Source organism: Aotus nancymaae, unplaced genomic scaffold (genome assembly GCF_030222135.1).
Source record: "Aotus nancymaae isolate 86718 unplaced genomic scaffold, 86718_ANA_hifiasm-v0.15.2.pri h1tg000025l, whole genome shotgun sequence".
Taxonomy (NCBI): Eukaryota; Metazoa; Chordata; class Mammalia; order Primates; family Aotidae; genus Aotus; species Aotus nancymaae.
Window position 1 is genome coordinate 14356097 of NW_026988438.1, and position 20135 is coordinate 14376231.

Consider the following 20135-nt stretch of genomic DNA (forward strand, 5'->3'; position numbering starts at 1 on the left):
TTACCTTTTAAACGTAACATAGGGTCATTTACCAGCTTAAAAACCTCCAATAGCTCAAAATAAAAATAAACAACCAGTCAATGAACCAAACAGAAAAACAAACAACCAAAGTCTCAAATCATATATTTTCATAGATATATGTAAGTAAGTAGACACTACCAAGATCCAGCACATAGACATGAAACTGATCAAAGTTTACCTCTGGGGAGGGAACTGAGATGTAGGCAATGAAGGGGATGTTGTGGATGGGGTTGGGGCTGGTAGAGGAGGACTTCGACTTTATCATTATTTAAATTGTTTGAATTTTTTATAATTAGAATGTTTTCAACTATTACCTACATGTTTAAAAATAAGTAAAATGGACTGAGAAAGTAAGCCTTAACTAGCTCTGAGGCAGACTGTGCTCACCAGAAGGTATATGAATTCCCAATGCCAGGTTGCCTGGAAGAGGCTTTAGTGAGAGCTGTTCCCAGGGAATGAGAAATCATACTCTGCCCTTATATATTATCTGAGAATTTCAGTTAACATATTCTTACCTTTGTGGTCCACAGTTTGACAGTCCAGTCAAATGATGACGTGACAAACAGGTGAGAAAAGTCGATTGGGCCCACTGCCATGTGGCAGTTAATTCCTGTCACTGGCCCTTGGTGACCTTCGAAGACCTCACCAATACCTGCTTTGCTGTAGGAAGAGCACACATGAGCAGAATTCCAGTGACCTCTGCAAAGCAGTGATTGCTTAAAAAACAAAACAAAACAAAAAAACCCTCAACTCTGCATGATTACTTCTCCATAATTTACAACAACCATACACCACCAAAATGAAATAACTTTTACAAGTATCCTTAAAGAAATTGTTTGCAAATGTTACACTATTTTTGATTATTTAAAAACAACGTAATCTTTTTAAAATACAGAATTTAATATCAATATTTATTATTTAATTCTTTTTGCAGAATTCCTCAAAACCTATCATTGTTGATGCAGTTATTTTAATGAAAACAAATGCAGGAGCTTTTACATTTATAAGGCTATTTTATTCTTGAGAGAGCATTTTGCACATGGCCTGCTTTATCTCCTTATGGGGAGCCTACTGACTATTAAACTCCATCCATCCTTAAAGAAACAATTGTTTATTTTTTTCAAGGAAATTTCTTAAATTAAGTTGAGATAGCTAAAGATGTGACACTTTGTGGAAACCCTTGTCACCACAAAATAATACACATAACTTAAATATAATATGGAGAAAACGATGTTTTCTCTTTACTGAAAACAGAAGAGAGATTTACAAATCCACTATAAATTCCGTATGGGCAGGTATCTTGTCCTTCTCGTTGCCAGGTGTTCGGTATACAGTAAGTGCTTAATAAATATTTGTTGCATGAACTAGCTAAGAAGAAGAGACAAACTTATGTCTCAGTTCTTTTTTAAAACAGAAGAATATTTGAGAAATAATGATAGACATTAAAAAAAATTACTCACAGACATATTTTGCTTATTTAACTAAGCTGGTGTTATTTCCAGCCCTCTACTATCACATAATATTCTGCATGCAATCATATACAATTAGGAAGATGTGAGAAAACATACCAAAAATGTTGTATTTAAAATATTCATGTGCATGAGGTTATAAATATGACAAATAAATATGTAGGGATTGTAGAATCTTAATATTATGTCACTAAGAATAAAAATGAGTTCAGTTATTAAAACATTTGGGCCTCTGGAGTACCAATAAATGTCAATGTGCTTAGCAAAATTTGGAATCATGAGCAAAGTGCTGCAGCGCATGTTCCATATAACAGGCACTCAAAAATTATGCCCAGTGAAACTGCTAACAGCAGTTCCACACATGATCATTTAAATTTGTTCTAATGAACTCGAGGAACTGATCTTTGAAGTGGCCCCTGGTGAGACTCCACTTGCTCTTAACAGCATCCTGAAAGGGTTTATAGGGTGCAAAATGAGGACCTTATTTAATTTATGGAAGTGGATTTGCACCTTCACTATGTTAGGTGAAAAATAGCAATCCCCTGCTTCTCCCCCATAGACCTATTATGACCCATTTACAATGACTACAAAGCCAATGCCTGCTATGTTACAATTTTACTAAGGTCTGTATTTTATATTTCAGATGGATGGACCAATGTAAAAGCAACATTAAGCTTGTTGTAAAGAGATTTGTGGTGTGTGCTGTAGGGACCCTTCTTTTGAACCACAGTGCATATTCTGATAGTGTTTAAAAAGGACAATAACCACAGAACAAAAATGTTCATCATGTAAAATGTTATTCACTTTATATTAATGAAAAAATCTGGAAATTATCAATGACTGTATTATATAGCCTTCATAGATAATTAAGGACCTAGGTAAAACTATGGGTTAAATCAACTGAACCTATGCCCTGTTGATTCTAATACACATGTGGATAAAGCTGTGACTCCATTTCTAGCCCTACTAAACTCTCTGTGCCTCTCATGCCACTTACAACATTCTACTCGTGTTCCAGATACTTGTGTGTTTTATCTTTCCCACCGTCATCAGTTTTTTTGAAGAGAGAAACCAGATCTACATGATGTCTGCAGGCCTTGCAGCACCTAATAATTCACTTTGCTCAAAGTAGGCATACAACAAATGCATTCATGAATGAGTAACTTTAACAAATCTTTTTATGCTTTGATAAAACTTGAATGTGTGGTTTTAGCCAGCTTTTGTGAAGGAGGGTCATTGGGAATGGACTGTGAGGCATAGCTTCCTAAGTCACGTGAGGGAGCAAATACTACTTGTTTCTATGTGCAGAACAGCAAGAACATCACAGCTTGTACAGTTTGAATGGAAAAACTCACATAGCTGAGCCATGGATGCTTGCTATTTCTACAAATCACAAAAGCATGAGGATATGAACTTGGAACAATTTGCAGTTCCTCATTAAGTCTTTATAGTCTGGGATGAGTGCAAGAGATGAAAAAAAATCAATGGAATAAGAACTACTAAAGTAAAAGAGGAAGTAAGCCCCAATGTGAACCTAGTGATCCTTTCAAAGGACGTGAGGACACCTGTTAAGTATTGAATGCAATTTTGCAATCTGGTCCAAACTATTGGATTCCACTTTATACTGACAACTCTCTTTTCCAGGGGAATTGTTAATCTCTCAGTTAAGGTAGAGTTCTTATCACCTGGGAACGGCACGGTGGTTTGTGTGACTCACTCTGTTCTGGCCCCTCTGGGAGGAAGGGTTTATATGAATTATATATTTTTTCTTTATACCTCATATAGATTTTTTAGCTTCTCACTTATTATGTCCTAGGTGCTGGACAGGAAATTAAAGATGAAATGGAAATAATGTAGTAAGAGAAAAATGGCAGATGAAGGAATAAACTATGATTAATGCTATTGTAGAAGCATAGGAAAAATGTATGAAATAGTAAACTTGACAGCCCACAGTTTTATCTCACTTATTCTACTTTAACTTTCTCCATAGCACGTATCATCCTAAACTATATACTTATTTGCTTATTAGTATTTTACCCTCAACTAGAATATGAACTCTAGGTCTATCATGTTCTTTACTGTACCCTTATGATGGTGCCTGGCACATGTAAGTTCTTCATAAACATTCCTTGGAAAAGTGAATGAATAAAATAAATGAAAATTCTATGGGACTTAAAGGTGTGAGTGGTTTTCTTTGCCCAAGAGTCAGGAAAGGTTTCACATGGAATGATCTCTGTGTTGGCTCTTGAATGATGAGGAGGAATTAACCAGGCCAAGAAGGGAGGAAATGCTAGACCTGGTAAAATAAGCTGAGTGTAGAAACTCACTGAGGCATGGAGGGATAAGAAATACTTGGGGATTGTTATCTCTGATGAGCATGTGGCTAGACTCTGAAGGTATGCAGAGAGCCTGGGAAGGTGCAGGTGGTCTATTATGAGATGCTCAGAAGCTTGAGCTTTTTTCTCTCAAGGCAGTGTGAACCACCAAAGTCTTATGAATAGCTAATGACCAGAGCAGATGTAGCTCTTTAAGATAATGAAGACTTGAAGTTGTGCTTTCCATTTTTTCGGAGATGCCTTTCTCATAATGCAAGGTGGTTAAAATCCAGAATACGATAACAGACTTTCGGAAATGAGGAACATGTCATCAGTAAGGAAACAGAAAATCACCTTCCATGACGACAAGCTGTGTAGACTGTACCTTCCTCGCTGCCAACCACAAAGTTATTGACGTCTCCCGTTGGGAAAGCCATTCCGGTAACAGCAACAGGCTTGGACTTATTGTACACCAGCTCCATGCTCTCCTACCAAAACACGGTGTGGTTACATTTCCATCTGTCAACTCCTTGCCACGCCAAAGATAGCACGGAAAAATCATTTGGCTAAACCGTCTGTTTGCTTTTCACACAGCGTTACAAAAGACCCCGGCTGTGCCAGAAACCATGCTTTACTGCCCCTGACATTCATGCTTCTGTGGATCTCTGGTTTCAGGCCGGCTGGATTTCATCAGCATGTGCTGCTGCTTCTTAAGTCAGGCAGAGATGACAGGTGAGAATTTTGAAACTAATGGTGCAGAAACTAAAGATAATACTGTAATGGTTACACTTGTCAGCTCCAGGCTTTAATAAAACACACAATACCCTTGTATTTACAAACATTTTCAGAATCAATTGTTCATGAGAATACACATGTATTAATATCAGATGTACTAAGCACATTTGTCAAAGCAGGAGTGTGTGTCCTCCATGGACTAAAACCAGAAAGTTGTCACTCAAGTCATAAAAAACAGATTTCAACAGGGACTAGATTTCATGCAGGGCAGCCATTGGGTGAATAGGCTATAAGCCTGGAAAGAACAATATTTAAATCAGTCTTTAAAGCAGCAAACAGGAGTCTTTATTTTATATGATTTTTTTAAACTTGAGAATTAAAGATTTCTAATCTTAAAAGATATACTGCTGAATTAAGTTTAATGACAGAAAAGAGTAATTATAGCTTATATCCCCGAAGATATCTGGCTATTTACATCAAACAGCCTATTTTGTGTGCCTGAAATAATTTTTTAAAAAATCATTCTGAGATATCATATCATTATAGTTGCTTGAGAGTGTAGTATTTCTTGTGCAAATAAACTAGACCATTTCGTCCAGGGAGTCCATTAAATTGAAAGCACAAGCTAACAGTCTAAGGCAGCACAGATCATTCTGATCCTGTGATGTGCTCAAAGTTTGTGATATCCACACACAGGGAGCACATCAGCATCTGGGCTAAAGGACAGGATGCTGTGACTATGTCATACAGAAAACTGGATTATCCAATGATCTGCTTCATCACTAAAGTTGGCAGCAAGGAAGGAAAGGTCTCTTTACCCATTTGGAAGAGAGAAAGACCAGGACAGCTGTTAGATGCCCCTACTCTTCCCTGCCATCATGGAAGCCACGTCATGAAATTCTCCATCTTTGTATAGACACAGGAGTCTGTGGGCATGCTAAAGCTAATACAAATGGACCTAGAGCCATCATGTGACTGGTTTTAACCTAAACAAATATGTGTAATGAGCAAAATGGGCAATTAAAAATTCCTAAATAGAGGGTTTGCTCTTCTGTCTGTTTATAATCTCCAGGCTTTTAAAAGAAAACACATTGCTGAGAATTTTAAGACAAAGCCATAAAATACCCATAGCTCCGGGCCTCTATAATGTTAAAGATCAGCAAAAATGAGGAACTTCAATTGTAAGCAGCTTATTAGCACTCTCTCTTTTTTCTCCCTAAAATATTTTTTTTAAAACTTAGTATTCTTTGCATCTGTATTTTGTGGAGATTTAAAGGATGTTATTTCTTCACAGTTTCCATATCTCCTTGTGTGTGTGTGTGTGTGTGTATATATATAATAATAATTATTATTATTTTTTGAAGAGACAGGTCTCACTCCTGTCACCCAGACTGGAGTGCAGTGGTGTGATAATAGTTTACTGCAATCTCGAATTCCTGGGTTCAAGCAATTCTCCTGCCTGAACCTCCTAAGGAACTTGGCCCACAGACATGTGCTACCACACCCAGCTAATTTTTTAAGTTTTAGTAGAGAAAGGGTCTTGGTTTGTTGCCTAGGCTGGTCTTGAACTCCTAGGCTCAAGTGATCCTCCCACTTTGGCCTCTCAAAGTGCTGGGATTACGGGTGTAAGCCACTGTGCCCCATCTGTGTATATTTTGAAAATTTAACTTATTCTAAAATTGTGTGACAGACATTCTAGGGTGGTTATCCTGGGAAAGAATATAGAAATGTTAACATTGAGAATTATCTGCTAGGTATCATTTTACAAGTTTCTTCATTTTTCCTGACATTTTTGTCAAAGGCTATAACAATGACTTCTCTGTGGATTTTGGTTGGAGGAGAGTGAATACTGTTTTTACCACACAAAGAAATGTGGAAAACATGTGTATGTATGTGTTCATGTGTGTATGCGTTGTCTCTGTGTGTTTGTCTACGTACACATATCTTGCAAGTTACATTTAGTCGCCTCCCTTTGACAGCCTCTCCCACTTCTCTTCCTTTGTTTGGTTCCCACTGTTGCAGTCAGTAGTGGTTTGCAGACTTTGGAACTTTTTCATTTTTGACTTCTCGTTTACTGAACAAAGAGTGACAGGAGCCGTACTAACAAACATTCCAGAGGGGAAAACAGATGGTTTGATAAATTCTTCATACACACAGACTGTTGTCTAGGCTACAGATACAAGCAAGGGCTTGGATTTCTGTTTTGTTGGGATACCTTCCCTCCAATGCAAGTACCCATAAGGGATTGCTCTGCTGAGCTCCAACCTTGTTTGCATCTGTTTAACAATGCTGTAGGGTAAGTTCAACTCATACCATAGGCCAACTTCCATAATTACTATGATTTAGAATGGATTATTTCATTTTCAGTTGAAACTGACCTAAGGATTAATGTATTACAATAATTACATGATTTGTGGTAAAGGAAATGGGTTTTGGCTTCAAGAGAAGATTGCTGAAAGCAAGCACCACTCTTTCAAGTGCATCCATTGGTTTTAGCTCCTCTAGGATGTGAGGGTTTGGCTTTTAGGAACTACGTTCCATTAAGTAGGTATCTCTTTTAACCAGGATGCTGTTATGTGTAGGGAACAACAAACCCACCTGTGGAGTTGAGAGCATGTCCAGGCTCCAGGAACACATTTTACCATCAGTGGAGACAGTGATGAGGTTATGAGCATTCTGGGTCCCAACAACATTTACGCAGTACACGGGATGCTGCAAAAATATAAACAAGGAGGATTAGACACAGATCCAAGAGGAAGCGCTTACATTTGAGTGTCAAACACGTTACTCTAAAACAAGGATTAAAGACTGACATAATCCTACTGTAACACAAGCCTCAGGTCATTTGCTGCTTTTGACTTGAACCTGAATTTCTTTCTAAAAGCTCTGGAAGTAACACACAATAGTGGAAATACTTACAAAGCTTCACCTTGCTCAGTCAGAATGCAGTGCAGTGGAACAGAAGGAAGCTAGAGCAAACGAGGTTTGATGGAGCACAGGCAATGCAGGGAGGTGAATTTGGATTACTTGAGTAAGTCTCCACTGCATAGTTTGGCTTCTAAGCTCAACAAGAGTGATGGAAAAAGACAGTCTTCAAAACGGTAGAACTATTGACTTTTGGAAAGAATATACATTACTAAATCTGGAGTTTAATGCATTATAGTCACAATGCCAAATATTTGTTAACATTCTTTATAAAAAGTGGTTAATATTCATAACCATTTTAATCTGGGGGAGAGATACTGGTGGTGAAATTATTGGCACAATGTACCTAGTGAGATAAAATCAGTTTCTTTTATGTTACTGCAAAATCTAGGATAATGATATATTTATTTTTCAAAATACCATTTGCAGTAGTATAGAGGCTTATTTGGCCGGGGCATTGAGAAAGGTCATTTATACAAACTAGGAACCATACACAAGATGCTGTAACTCTCTGTCATACTCTGGTGGGTGATCCCACTCTGCAGGATTCTGAATGGTAGGCTGAAATCATTTGCAGCTGTGTATTAAACACTAAATGGAAGGTTAACATGAGAAGAACCTACAGCAATCTGTGTTAGATTTCAGGCATTTCAGCCACCAGTGGCCAAACCACACGTACTCGGTGCTTCTTTGTGCAAATAGCTGACAATATAAGTCTTACCCTTGATGAGTTACTGTCCATAATACCTAACCACAACTACAATGAAACAATATTTAATACTGGAAAGTTGATATTGCGTAAAGAATGGTTCCCAAACTATTATTATCATATAAACTGCTAGTCAGAAGGAGCGGAAATAATCATCTAACGTAGCTACTCATCTGCCTCAACCAAGAGGTGGTCCAAACTCTGCTTAGACACCTTTCTTAAAGGGCAGCCAGTTTTTGCAGTATTTTCTCGGGGAGTTTTTTCTTCCACTAATGGGGAAAAAGAAGTTCAAGGAGATACTTTCAGTGTAGTGCCCTCTGGGACCAAACTGATCAAGTCAAAGCAGTACAGCTTTTTGAATATTTATAGATAGTTGTTCCCTATTACTCCCCTCCCTGCCAAGTCTTTTCTTACACAGAATGTCACTAATTCCTTCATCTGTTCCTTGTGTACTTGGTTTTCAAAACCTTCCCTATCCTGGCGAATCTCTTTTGAAAATGCTGAATTTTGTCTGAGTTCCTGTACCAGTGAGGTTCTGAGAATAAAACAGACCTGTCTACCTATATTCTGACCAGCAGAATATAGAAATCTGGGTAGCACTGATTATCACTTCTCATCTGATAAAAAATATGCCTGCATCTAATGCATCCTAAGAGTGTATCTGTTTTGTTGACAATTATATCACCTCTTTCCCCATGCTGATGGACAGTCAACTAAGTCCCCATGTCTTTCACACCATATTTTTACTGGAACTTCCAAATGAATCAGCCATAGTGGATCTGCACAGCGCTAAGTACAGCAGAGATCTGAAGCTAAGTGTTTTCCCAATCAGTTCTCTAGATATCATGGGGACTTATTGGTTGTGGGCCTGTAGGCAATGCTCTTTCCCAAGTATCTGGTGTATATAGAGCCCAGGCAGTGTACTATCAAATTCAAACCCAGAGCTACATAGCATGCAAAGTTCTATGTGGAAATCAAATGGGAGAATGGATGTAACGAATTTTCACCTGAAAACAGTATTGACAGTACAACTAAAGAATGGGAAGGCTGGGTCCAAATACTGTTATGAACCTGAAATCCATCTTGTTTTTCAGCAAGAGTCCAGTGAGGTTTCTTTGTTAACCACTGAACATCTACACAAATCATTAAACACTAACAGATCAAAACTCAGAAAGGTCCAGAAGAGAAAGGAGCAAGTCTAGAAGAATGTGTAGAGCCAAATGCCCCGAGTAAGAGTGTGTGTGGCAGCCCCTCCCAGGCTTTAATCAGCACTACCGGCCTGTGCTTCCACGAGTAATAAAACTCAGTTTAAAAGAAAAAAGAGGTGTAATGAAACCAAAACAGAAGCAGACACCAGGGCATGAAAACACACACACACACACACACACACACACTGCTACCATTAAGGAAGAAAAAAGCTACGGTACACCTCATTTTTCCAGTATAGATGCCAGATTGTTTTTATTTGTTTTAGAAATAAACTTACTGTGTGCCAGTAGGATTTTGTTTTAGTTATGATTTCCTGTTGTCCCAAATGCATATGTGTGGTGGGTGTGAAAGGAAATTAGTGAGTAATCTGTGGTGGGCCTCTTTTTCCTTTTTGATCCTGGTACTAATCAGCCACCCAATAGTGAAAGTTGAAAGACAGGCACAAAATTAACTGTTCGCTTTTAGCTATAGATTAGAAAAAACACAGCAAAAGAGAAAAGTGGACAAGCTTTTGTTCTTGTTTTATTTTCTTTCTTTCTTTCTTTTTTTTTTTTTTTTAGAGGAAGTCTCCCTCTGTCACCCTGGCTGGAGCACAGTGGTACAATCTTGGCTCACTGCAACCTCTGCCTACCTGTTTCAAGCAATTCTTCTGCCTCAGCCTCCCAAGAAGCTGGGATTACAGGCGTGTACCACCACGTCCAGCTACTTTTTGTATTTTTAGTAGAGACTGGGTTTCTCTATGTTGGCCAGGCTGGTCTCAAACCCCTGGCCTCAAGTGATCCACCTGTCTTGGCCTCCCAAAATGCTGGCATTAGAGGCATGAGCCACCACACCTGGCCTATTTTATTTTCTAACAGAAATAACACCAGTAAGTGTGATAACAATAGTATTTTAGTTGTGATGATCACACTCTAAGTTACTTGCAAAAGAAACTGTAATTCTTTGGAAGAGCTCCTGGGTTTGAATTCTTCCCAAAAGCTTACTGCTAAATATTCTAACATTTGAGTCACAATTTTGGAAATTTCAGAAGGTATGTTCAGAAATACACCAGCCATCCGAACAGGGCCAAGACATGGTTTCACACTACTTCAGCCAACACCTGCATCAAGCCTACCTTCTCCTGGGCCACAATTTTCTGTTATTAGTTTGGGGAAATGGGGTAGGCAAGAGCAATTTCCCGAGATTCCCAAGAACTAGTTTCACCTGCATGTGTCTTTGGCCCCAGTCAATCAGAATTAATGCTGACTTGGTATTTGTCATTTCCCATTGATAATCTTACAAGAGTGGGAGAATTTTCCTTCTCATGGACTTAGCTAAGCAGTTGGCAGGCCTTTTTCATGCCAGAGTGCTTTTGAGGCCAGGATACGAAACAAATGAGGCAAGAGCATTAAGGAAATTGAAAACAAGAGTAGAGCTGTATCCTTGGGCATAATTTGGACTTTTCAGAGAAAAAACATCAGTTACCCTGAGTGTCAAGGTAGCAAGGATTGATGGAGACGTGCCTGTCTTCTCATTCCTCTGAACAATCGCTATATACACCTGTCATTCTCTTAAAGGAAATGACAGAGTAGTCGTCTTATGAACACTATACGGAACCTCTTCTACTAAATTATGGGTAATGGTTTTGAGATGTTGACTTTTAACCCCAGGGATTATATTGTCACTTTAGACTTTATGTTGAGACTTATACCACACATTCCAGAATTTAAAGTCAAAGTACTCTCTCAAATCACAAATGGAAAAGGCCTGTTGGCAAAGTCCCACATATTATCCTTAGACATAAAATGCTTACTCTTCAGGATCTATTTGAAAATACGTGTTTCCATCTTACAATGTAAATGCACTGGGTTTCTTTGGGAAAACAGTTCCACAGATGCCTCTTCCAAGGTTTCTCTTTACTGGCGGCCTTTGGGAGAGCCAAGGAGATCCTCCCTACATGCTGGCATATGTAGATTATTAAGAGATATCCCTAAAGCCAGTGCTTCCTTCATCTACTTTTCACTTTTAGTCGGTCAGGATTCAATCATAGTAAAGTAGATTCTCCCAACTTGGCATTACTGGCAACATCCATACTTTTCTGAGTAGAGCTATTTTCTCTTTCAGGGCCTGGTGGCTCACAGGGATGTGGCAAAAGTTTACATTACCGTGTGTGCAGCAGCTGACAAGGGCGTCCGCTGCACCGGAGTCCTTCGATGACTGCGATTGTCCCAGAGGACAATCTGGCCCGAGTAAGTCCCACCAACCACCAAGTTAGGATGGAAACGGGCAAAGCAGACCGACATCACAGAGGACTGTCAGGGAAAAGGAGAGAGAATAGAGGGAGAGAGAGAGAGAGAAAGAGATGCACTGTGAAATGGTTGTAGAAGGCTTGTTTCTTCCTGAAAACAGTTCATCAAGCAAACTAAATACATCCTGGAAAACAAAAAGCAATTTAAAGCTGGGACTGTAAAAGTGCATAGTTACTAAGAAATTTTGTACATAGGCACAGGAATTTCTTTGGAGAGTCTGACCAATGATTACTCCTTAAAATCTGAAATTTGAAGTCTTGTCCATGTTATCAAATAGGCATAAAACCTATCTTAAGTACATCATTGTTTTGTGGTCTCTAAAGCTTGATTTATGGACATTACCCATTTATCACAAAAAATTGCAACAGAACTTCTCCACTGAAGCCTTTCCTTACTTTGAGAGCATGGCCACATCAAATTATACTATTTGCAGTGTTGGTAAAGGCAGAGTAATTCTAGCCTCAAGGACTTTAAGATGAGGTCTTCCAGTGTGGCGATTCCTCAAGGATCTATAATCAGAAATACCATTTGACCCAACAATCCCATTACTGGATATATACCCAAAGGATTATAAATCATTCTATTATAAAGACACATGCACACGTATGTTCATTGTGGCACGGTTTACAATAGCAAAGACCTAGAACCAACCCAAATACCCATCAATGATAAAGAAAATGTGGTATATATACACCATGGAATACTATGTAGCTATAAAAAAGGATGAGTTCATGTCCTTTGCAGGGACATGGGTGAATCTAGAAACTATCATTCTCAGCAAACTGACACAAGAACAGAAAACCAAATACCACTTGTTCTCACTCATAAGTGGGTGTTGAACAATAAGAACACATGGACACAGGGAGGGGAGCATCACACACTGGGGTCTGTTTGAGGGTGGGGGGCTAGGGAAGGGATAGAGGTGGGTAGGGAGGTTGGGGAGGGATAACAATGGGAGGGATAATGCCTGATGTAGGTGATGGGGGGACGGAGGCAGCAAACCATCATGGCATGTGTATACCTATGCAACAATCCTGCAAGTTCTGCACATGTACCCCAGAACTTAAAGTATAATAATAATAATAAAAAGATGAGATCTTCTTTTTGTTTTTGACTTAATGTAGATTTCTAGGAAGTATACGAACCTCAGACTGATCCAACTGGCTCCTCCTAAGATTCACTCACCTCCCATGGGCACTCTTCCTGACCTTAATTCTGCCCACTTTAGAAAACTCTTAATGCTATTCTTTGCCTATTTTAGCAAAGAGCCAGAAACGGATTTCAGTCCAGTTCTGCCATGGTCTGTCAGAGTCTGTCACAAATGTGGTTTCTGAAGCTCGACAAAAGACTGGGCACGACACTTTGTAGGAAATTACTTAGCTGAGATAGAACCGTAATGCACTTAAAATCAGACAAGTTACTGTTCTGCATCTGCTAAATCCATTTTGATTCCTACAGTTCTTTCCATATTTGCATTTATAAGCAGAAGTAATTGTTTTTAGTGAATACATTTCATACCTTAATTAAATTAAATGAAGTCATGGAGAACTTACCATGTGTAAGGAAGGTATTGTACTAGGAATGGTCGGAGTAAAAGGGTCATTGCCCTCAGCAAACTTGTGCTCTGGGAAAAGGAACTAAAAAACATGGATACAGATGAACAGATGGGCTACCAGTCCATACAGTGCCTTTGTGGAAAACAGAAAAAGGTGTCCTCTGCAGACACACAGTCATGTCGGCAGGTACACGCCTTGGCAAATGGAAAGTAAGATGGATTTTCATCCCCACGTGTCCCTTCAGCACAACTTGCACACCCAACTAGCAGCCTTGAATGTGACACATGCCATGACTAAATTGTAGGAGCATGTGGTGTGTATGTGTGTCTCTGTGTGTGAGGGGGATAGATGGAAGGGGAAGATTTGTTTTAGTTAGGGGAGGAGAGAGGAGGCTGGAAATGGTGAGATGGTTAGAAAGACCTCATTGAAAAGAATGAATCACACCTTGAAGTATATATGAAACATTCAGAGAGTGGAGAGAAGAAGAAGGCATTCCTGAAGGATAGGATAATGGGGGAAAGGGACTGGAGGCAGCAAAATGAGACAGGTGATCAGCCTATAGTCTTTTTTGGCTGGGAAGGGGTTTGCATGGAAGAATCAGTTAGTAGGAATTGTGGCAAAGAGATTGCCTGGGCTAGACAGGAGAAAGCCTTGAATGATATTATTTGGATTTTTTTCTGTGGACAATGGTGAGAAATCACAACTTTCAGAGCAAATGAGTAAGAGGATCCAAGGTTATAACTGATATGCTAGCAAAGTAGTAACAAAAAACCCCAAAACAAAAATCTATGACCTCTTTTTGACTAGTTAAACATCTATTAACACACACACATACACACACACACACGAAACCAAACCCAGATCTCCTATCAGACTAAGGGTTCCTAGTCAGAAACAGCCTCAGATACTCTGAGGGAGAATAAAGAATGTAGACTATTTTTCAATGTCATGTTTCCCCACTTTGAATGATTTTCAGTTCCAATTCCTTGAATGTGATTCAATGGAGAACATGCTCATGCCCCAATCTGGTTTTCATAAAGTTCAAGAACAACTTTCAATAATGATACTGAATTAAAGAAAAAGAAAATAATGCTGGTCAGCTTCTTGTTTTACACATCCCACATAAATGATTCTTAGCTTTCAATTGATGAAATTCTTATGTTGCTGGAGCTATGTTGGAAACTTTTTTTTTAAAGCTTTAGAAAGATTTAAAATTATCCAGGTGGTATCAACAATTGAATTTACCAAAGCTTGAATCAGTATGGATAAAAGAATGTCATTCATTTTTAAAATACAGAATTCAACCACTTGATTGCTTCTGTGTTTCAGCTGAATCCTAGCAAACATCCCTCCCAATCTTGTACTGTTTGTTGAGACTAAACGAGAGGAAAACCAACAGTGGAGGTATTTCTATAAAGCTGAAACACATAGTTGGCAATGAACTAGAACCCAACCCCATAGGGTGATAAATCCAATACCTACTTGTTCATTCATTAATTTGTTCATTCTTCATTCATTCATCATCCAACACTTAGCACCAACTAAGGACTACTAAACCATTTCAAAAACATTAAATGTCACAAGAGCTCCCCCATCTCAAATTCAGAATTCTATTTAAATTTGATAAAAAGTCAAGTGAATGCTAAAAGAGTAACACCACCTTGCAGTGCCAGAGTTCTGCCTCCAGAGTCTACTTTGTTTTGCTGCAAACTTATTTTTATAATATATCCATGAGGAAAAAGTAGACTTTGTTTTTTCATTTTCTATTTGGAAGATAAGGTATAGTTATGTTAATCAGTTTCACTTATATCTTAAGCTCAACACATTGATTATATGTTATATTTATTACATGACATATATGTTTAAATATATATAGATATATTTACATATCTATTCTATGTTCAACACAGATCTCTAGGGTACACCACGCCATCCACTATTATTCATGTAAAAACACTAAGGCAGTAAGATCTCAATTACCTAGATGTAAACTTGAGAATTCAGTCCTTTCAGAAGATGTCTTTACATACCCTGATGTCTGATGTAATGGTGGCCAACATTTGGATGAGTGACTTAATTCTTTATTTTTCACTTGCCTTGTTATTCTGTAAGAATATATGTTTATAGATATTTTTATAGTCTTAACTACAGTTTGGAGAATGAGAGCTCATCTTCTAACTTGGAAAGTCTACATCAACAATCCTTAGAGTAAAAGGTCTGGGAAACCTTTTACTGTTGCAACCCCCTGCTGTTCACACAGCTACCTATGTAGTCACTGCTGTTGTGCTGATTGTCATAGAATTTACTGACTGTCAGTAAAAAGAGCAAATGATGATATCATCCTGTCAATTATCTCTATTTGGTTAAAAATAAAAAAGCACTTCAGAAAGATTGGTTGACACTACTAAAAAGTGTGGGAGATTTTTTGTCCTTCATTCTTAACAGTTTATTTTTCTGGAGATAAAATCTTAAAAAACATTATTAATAACACCATTATTTAAAAAATTTCATTACTTCCCTATGCAGTTGAAATTTTATATTAAGTTATTCAGTGTTATAATAAAGCATTATTAAACTAAGACTAATAAAATGTAGACAAACAAAATTAACTGGAAACAAGGAGTTTCCTTGCTTTGTTATTCTGTAAGAATATATATGTGTATTGATATTTTTATAGTGTTAACTCATTACCTATTTTATTCCTTAAAATATTAATGCCTTAGAATTACTTTGAAAAATAATATATGACCTTTAAAAAATTCAAATCAAGTCGGGCGCAGAGGCTAATAGCTGTAATCTCTGCACTTTGGGAGGCCAAGGGGGGAGGATTGTTTGAGCCTAGGAGTTTGAGACCAGCATGGACAACATGGCAAAACCCATCTCTACAAAATATTTTTAAAAGAAAAACAAATCAAGTCATTTATGCAAGTAGAAAATAATTATAAAGTTGCTGAGGATTTTTCGATAATGTTAACTAATCAAAGTAAGCTTTCCTGATGCTACAGCTGAACTCTATTTTCACAAGCTATTGATTTCATCGATGTGGCCATGTTGTTGGTCAAATCAAGGGCTCAGAAATATCAGCTCATATGTAACAAGTTTGATGGAAAACTGGTAAGACTGACTGTCAGTATTCCAACACATATAACACAAAGACATTAGGAACCACTATTTCCAAGAGGGCAAGTAACGCATTTTGATTATTTGCCCAATATGTTTTTCCCCAAGTTAGGACAAGCAAAGTTTTGAGACTATATTTTGAAGACCAAGCCATCTCTATTGACAATTTCCAGTGTTTTTAGCAGCATGCCTTTGCCCAGAGGCTCCTGACAAAATGGTTTTTTAATCCTGAGCAGATGGCCCAGTTACTGGTCGTCCCTGCAAAGATAGACCACCTCCTTATCCATATAGCCACATGTTCACTTGCACATGAGCTGACCCATTAAACAGAGTTCCACCTCTTCATCATCTATTTAAAGAGAAGTCAGTTTATTTTACACCATTCACAGGGAATTCCACAGAGACGAGGGTGAGATTCTGCTTGGAATGTCTCCCTTCACTCACCATACACCATCACTGCATTCAATCCGAGTCAGCCCAGACCTGTCTTTAAGTGGCTGTGGAGGCTGTTTTCTATTTTGTAGAGCTAATCCAGGCCAGCTTAGAAATGGTACTTCGCCTTAACCACAGACCCAGATGCCCACGGTGAACAACCTCTGGTCATTCCAGGCTGGGAAGCTCACCCCCTAGGCTCCCATTTGATCTGGTTGCCTGTGACCTTCTGTGCATGGCACTTTGCCCACTCCCCAGCTATCATGCCTGGGTGGGAGGAATAGGGGTCCTGCTCTCAAAAGCCTCTCCTATTTCAAGTACCCCCTCTTCTGGGGAGAGGATGGTCCTCAGGGAGGGACTGGTCATATTGTTGCCATATGCTGTTTAATGGTGGCTGACATTTTATTTGCCTAAAAACAAATGCTTCACTGTTAGAGGGCTTTGAGGCAGCCAGATGAGATGCCTCTGACTACTAGTGAACTAGTGTGTATCTCTGCAAGTATCTAAGAAACCTACAAAGACATTTCTTTTGTTAATGGAAACGTGTAGTTGGAGGAGACTGCTGTTGAAAACCTCTCCTATGGGCAATCTTGTAGCACCAGCCATTTGGAAACATGGAAGGTGTAAGCTGGTCAAGACGACATGAGTCATGGGTCAGGAACTTAACTCCAATTGAGAGGAAGGGAAAGGGTCTTATTTTCTTTATATTATTATTATTATTATTGAGACAAGGTCTCGCTCTGTCACCTAGGCTGGAATGCAATGGCACAGTCACAGCTCACTGTAGCCTCAACATCTGGGCTCAAGGGATCCTCCTGCCTCAGCCTCCTGAGTAGCTGGGATTACAGGCACATGCAACTACACCGAGCTAATTTTTAAATTTTTTGTAGAGATGGGGTCCTGCTATGTTGCCATGGCTGGTCTCAAACTCCTGGGGTCAAGTAGTCCTCCTGCCTCCACCTCCCAAAGTGCTGGGGTTACAGGTATGAGCCAACATATCCAGCCTCTTTTTTCTTCTATAACTCTCCCTTCCTCTCTCTAAGTCTCTGTCTTGGTGTACAGGCTATTCTTCTAAATTCTAAGAGTAAGCATCTACCAAAAGTAATCACCCCATTAATGTGGGGATGCCCAGGAGCAATGACTGACTTTGTTACCTGCTCCTTCTTGACACGGTTTGTATTAAGAAATAAAAAGCATCTAATTCTAAAATTTGATTTCCCATAGATCAGAACTCCATTATCCTGATGACCTTTCTTAGAATTCCTTGGAATTTTCATGCCTTTCAATATTTAGACCCTATCATGTGCCTTGCCCTGGGTTTTATGCTGAGAATACAAAGGTAGTGTGCAAACCACAATGGCATACATTTCACATCCACTAGGCTGGCTATAATTTTTTAAAAATGGAAAGAAGTGTTGGTGACAAGGTGGAGAGATTGGAACGCTCATTACAATGCTTGTGGGAAGGTACAATTGTGCAGCCACTCTGGAGAACAGTCTGGCAGTTCCCCCCAAAATTAAACAGAATTATCATATGTCCCAGCAATTCCACTCCTAGGTATATACCCAAGATAATTGAAAAAATATGTCTACACAAAAACTTGTACACTAATGTTCATGGCAGCATTATTCATAATAGTTAAAAAGTGGAAACAATTCAAATGTCCCTCAACTGAGGAATGAATAAATGAAATGTGGTAAATCCATACAATGGAATGTTTGGCAACAAAAATAATAAAATACTGATGTATGCTAGGGCATAGATGAACCTTGAAATCATTACGCTAACTGAAACAACTCATAAAAGGCCACTTACTGTATAATTCCATTTACATAGAATGCCCAAAATAGGCAAATCAGTAGAGTCAGAAAGCTGAGTTGTGATTGCTTAGGGCTGGGTTTGGAGGGAATGAGGAATGACTACTAAGTGTGGGGTTCTTTACGTGATGATAAAAATGTTCTGGAATTAGACAATGCTAATTGTACAATTTTGTGAATATACTAAAAAAACACAAAATTGTATGTTTTAAGAGGGTAAATTTGTGGCATGTAAAATGTATCTTAATTGTTGCAAGTATGCAGACATGCTCCGACCTCATGAAAGTTACCCACCTTATTTCTTATCTTCAAGACATCTGTGTCTGGACTGCTTGGATCACTCTTTCCTCAAACAATTACTTATCCCTCTTTCCTTCTTCCTGAGCATCATCTTCAATTTCTACTCCCTCAGAGGTAGGGAGGTAGAAAGGGAGGACTGGCAGACTCAGAGTCCCAAGCACTGAGTTTCTGCTCTGATACCCTACTAGTTGTGTGAATCCTTCAAGCCTTAAGTTGTTTGTTTGCATATTTGGAGGACACACTTATAAATTATTTACTGTGGTGAAATACTCATAAATTTTTTACCATCCTAACCATTTTCAAGTGTACAGTTCAGTGACATTAAACACATTCACACTGCTGTGTAACCATCACCATCATCCATCTCCAGAACCTTTTTATCTTCTCCAATTGAAACTTGGTACCCACAAAACACTAACTCCTCATTCCTCCTCCATCCCCCATCACTCTTCACCAGTCTCAGGTAACCACAATTCTACTTTCTGTCTCTACCAATCTGACTACTCAAGGTACCTCATATAAGTATTATCATGTAGTATTTATCCTTTTGTGATTGGCTTATTTCACTTAGCACAATGTCCTCATGATTTATTGATCCTGTAGCATGTGTCAAAATTTCTTTCCTTTTTAAGGCTGAATAATATTTCATTGTATGCATATATCACATCTGGTTTTATCCATTAATTCATCAATAGACACTTTTTGGCTATTGTGAATAATGCTGCTAAGAACCTGGGTGCACAAATATCTCTTTGAGATCCTGGTTTCAATTATTTTGGGTACATACCCATAAGTGAAAATGCTAGATCATAATGTAGTTCTATTTTTGATTTTTTGATAAATCATCACACTGTTTTCTATAGCAGTGATATGGTTTGGCTGTGTCCCCACTCAAATCTCATCTTGAATTCCCACATGTTGTGGGAAGGACCCAGTGAGAGATAACTGGATCATGGAGGCAGGTCTTTCCCACGGTGTTCTCATGGTGGTCGGTGGGTCTCACGAGATCTGATATTATAAGGGGGAGTTTCCCTGCATGAGATTTTGTTTTTGTTTTTGTTTTTTGCCTGTTGCCATCCATGACTTACTCCTTCTTGCCTTCCATCATGATTGTGAGGCTTCCTCAGCCACGTGGAACTGTAATCCATATTATACCTCTTTCTTTTGTAAATTGCCCAGTCTCAAGTATGTCTTTATCAGCAGCGTGAAAACAGAAAATGGTGCAAGCAGCCACACCAT

The 20135-nt window shown here is 38.7% G+C and overlaps 1 protein-coding gene across 5 annotated transcripts in view; it reads right to left on the bottom strand.

Moving 5' to 3' along the window:
- Window positions 1–20135, bottom strand: part of DYNC1I1 (dynein cytoplasmic 1 intermediate chain 1) — a 315600-nt gene that overhangs the window by 60004 nt on the left and 235461 nt on the right. For all 5 annotated transcript variants that reach the window (XM_012450775.2, XM_012450772.2, XM_012450774.2 and 2 more), the window contains 4 exons: window positions 11528–11674; window positions 7139–7252; window positions 4160–4293; window positions 537–681 (listed from right to left, as the gene is read on the bottom strand). In XM_012450775.2, the coding sequence (XP_012306198.1) occupies window positions 537–681; window positions 4160–4293; window positions 7139–7252; window positions 11528–11674 (540 nt within the window). The remainder of the gene's footprint in view (window positions 1–536; window positions 682–4159; window positions 4294–7138; window positions 7253–11527; window positions 11675–20135) is intronic.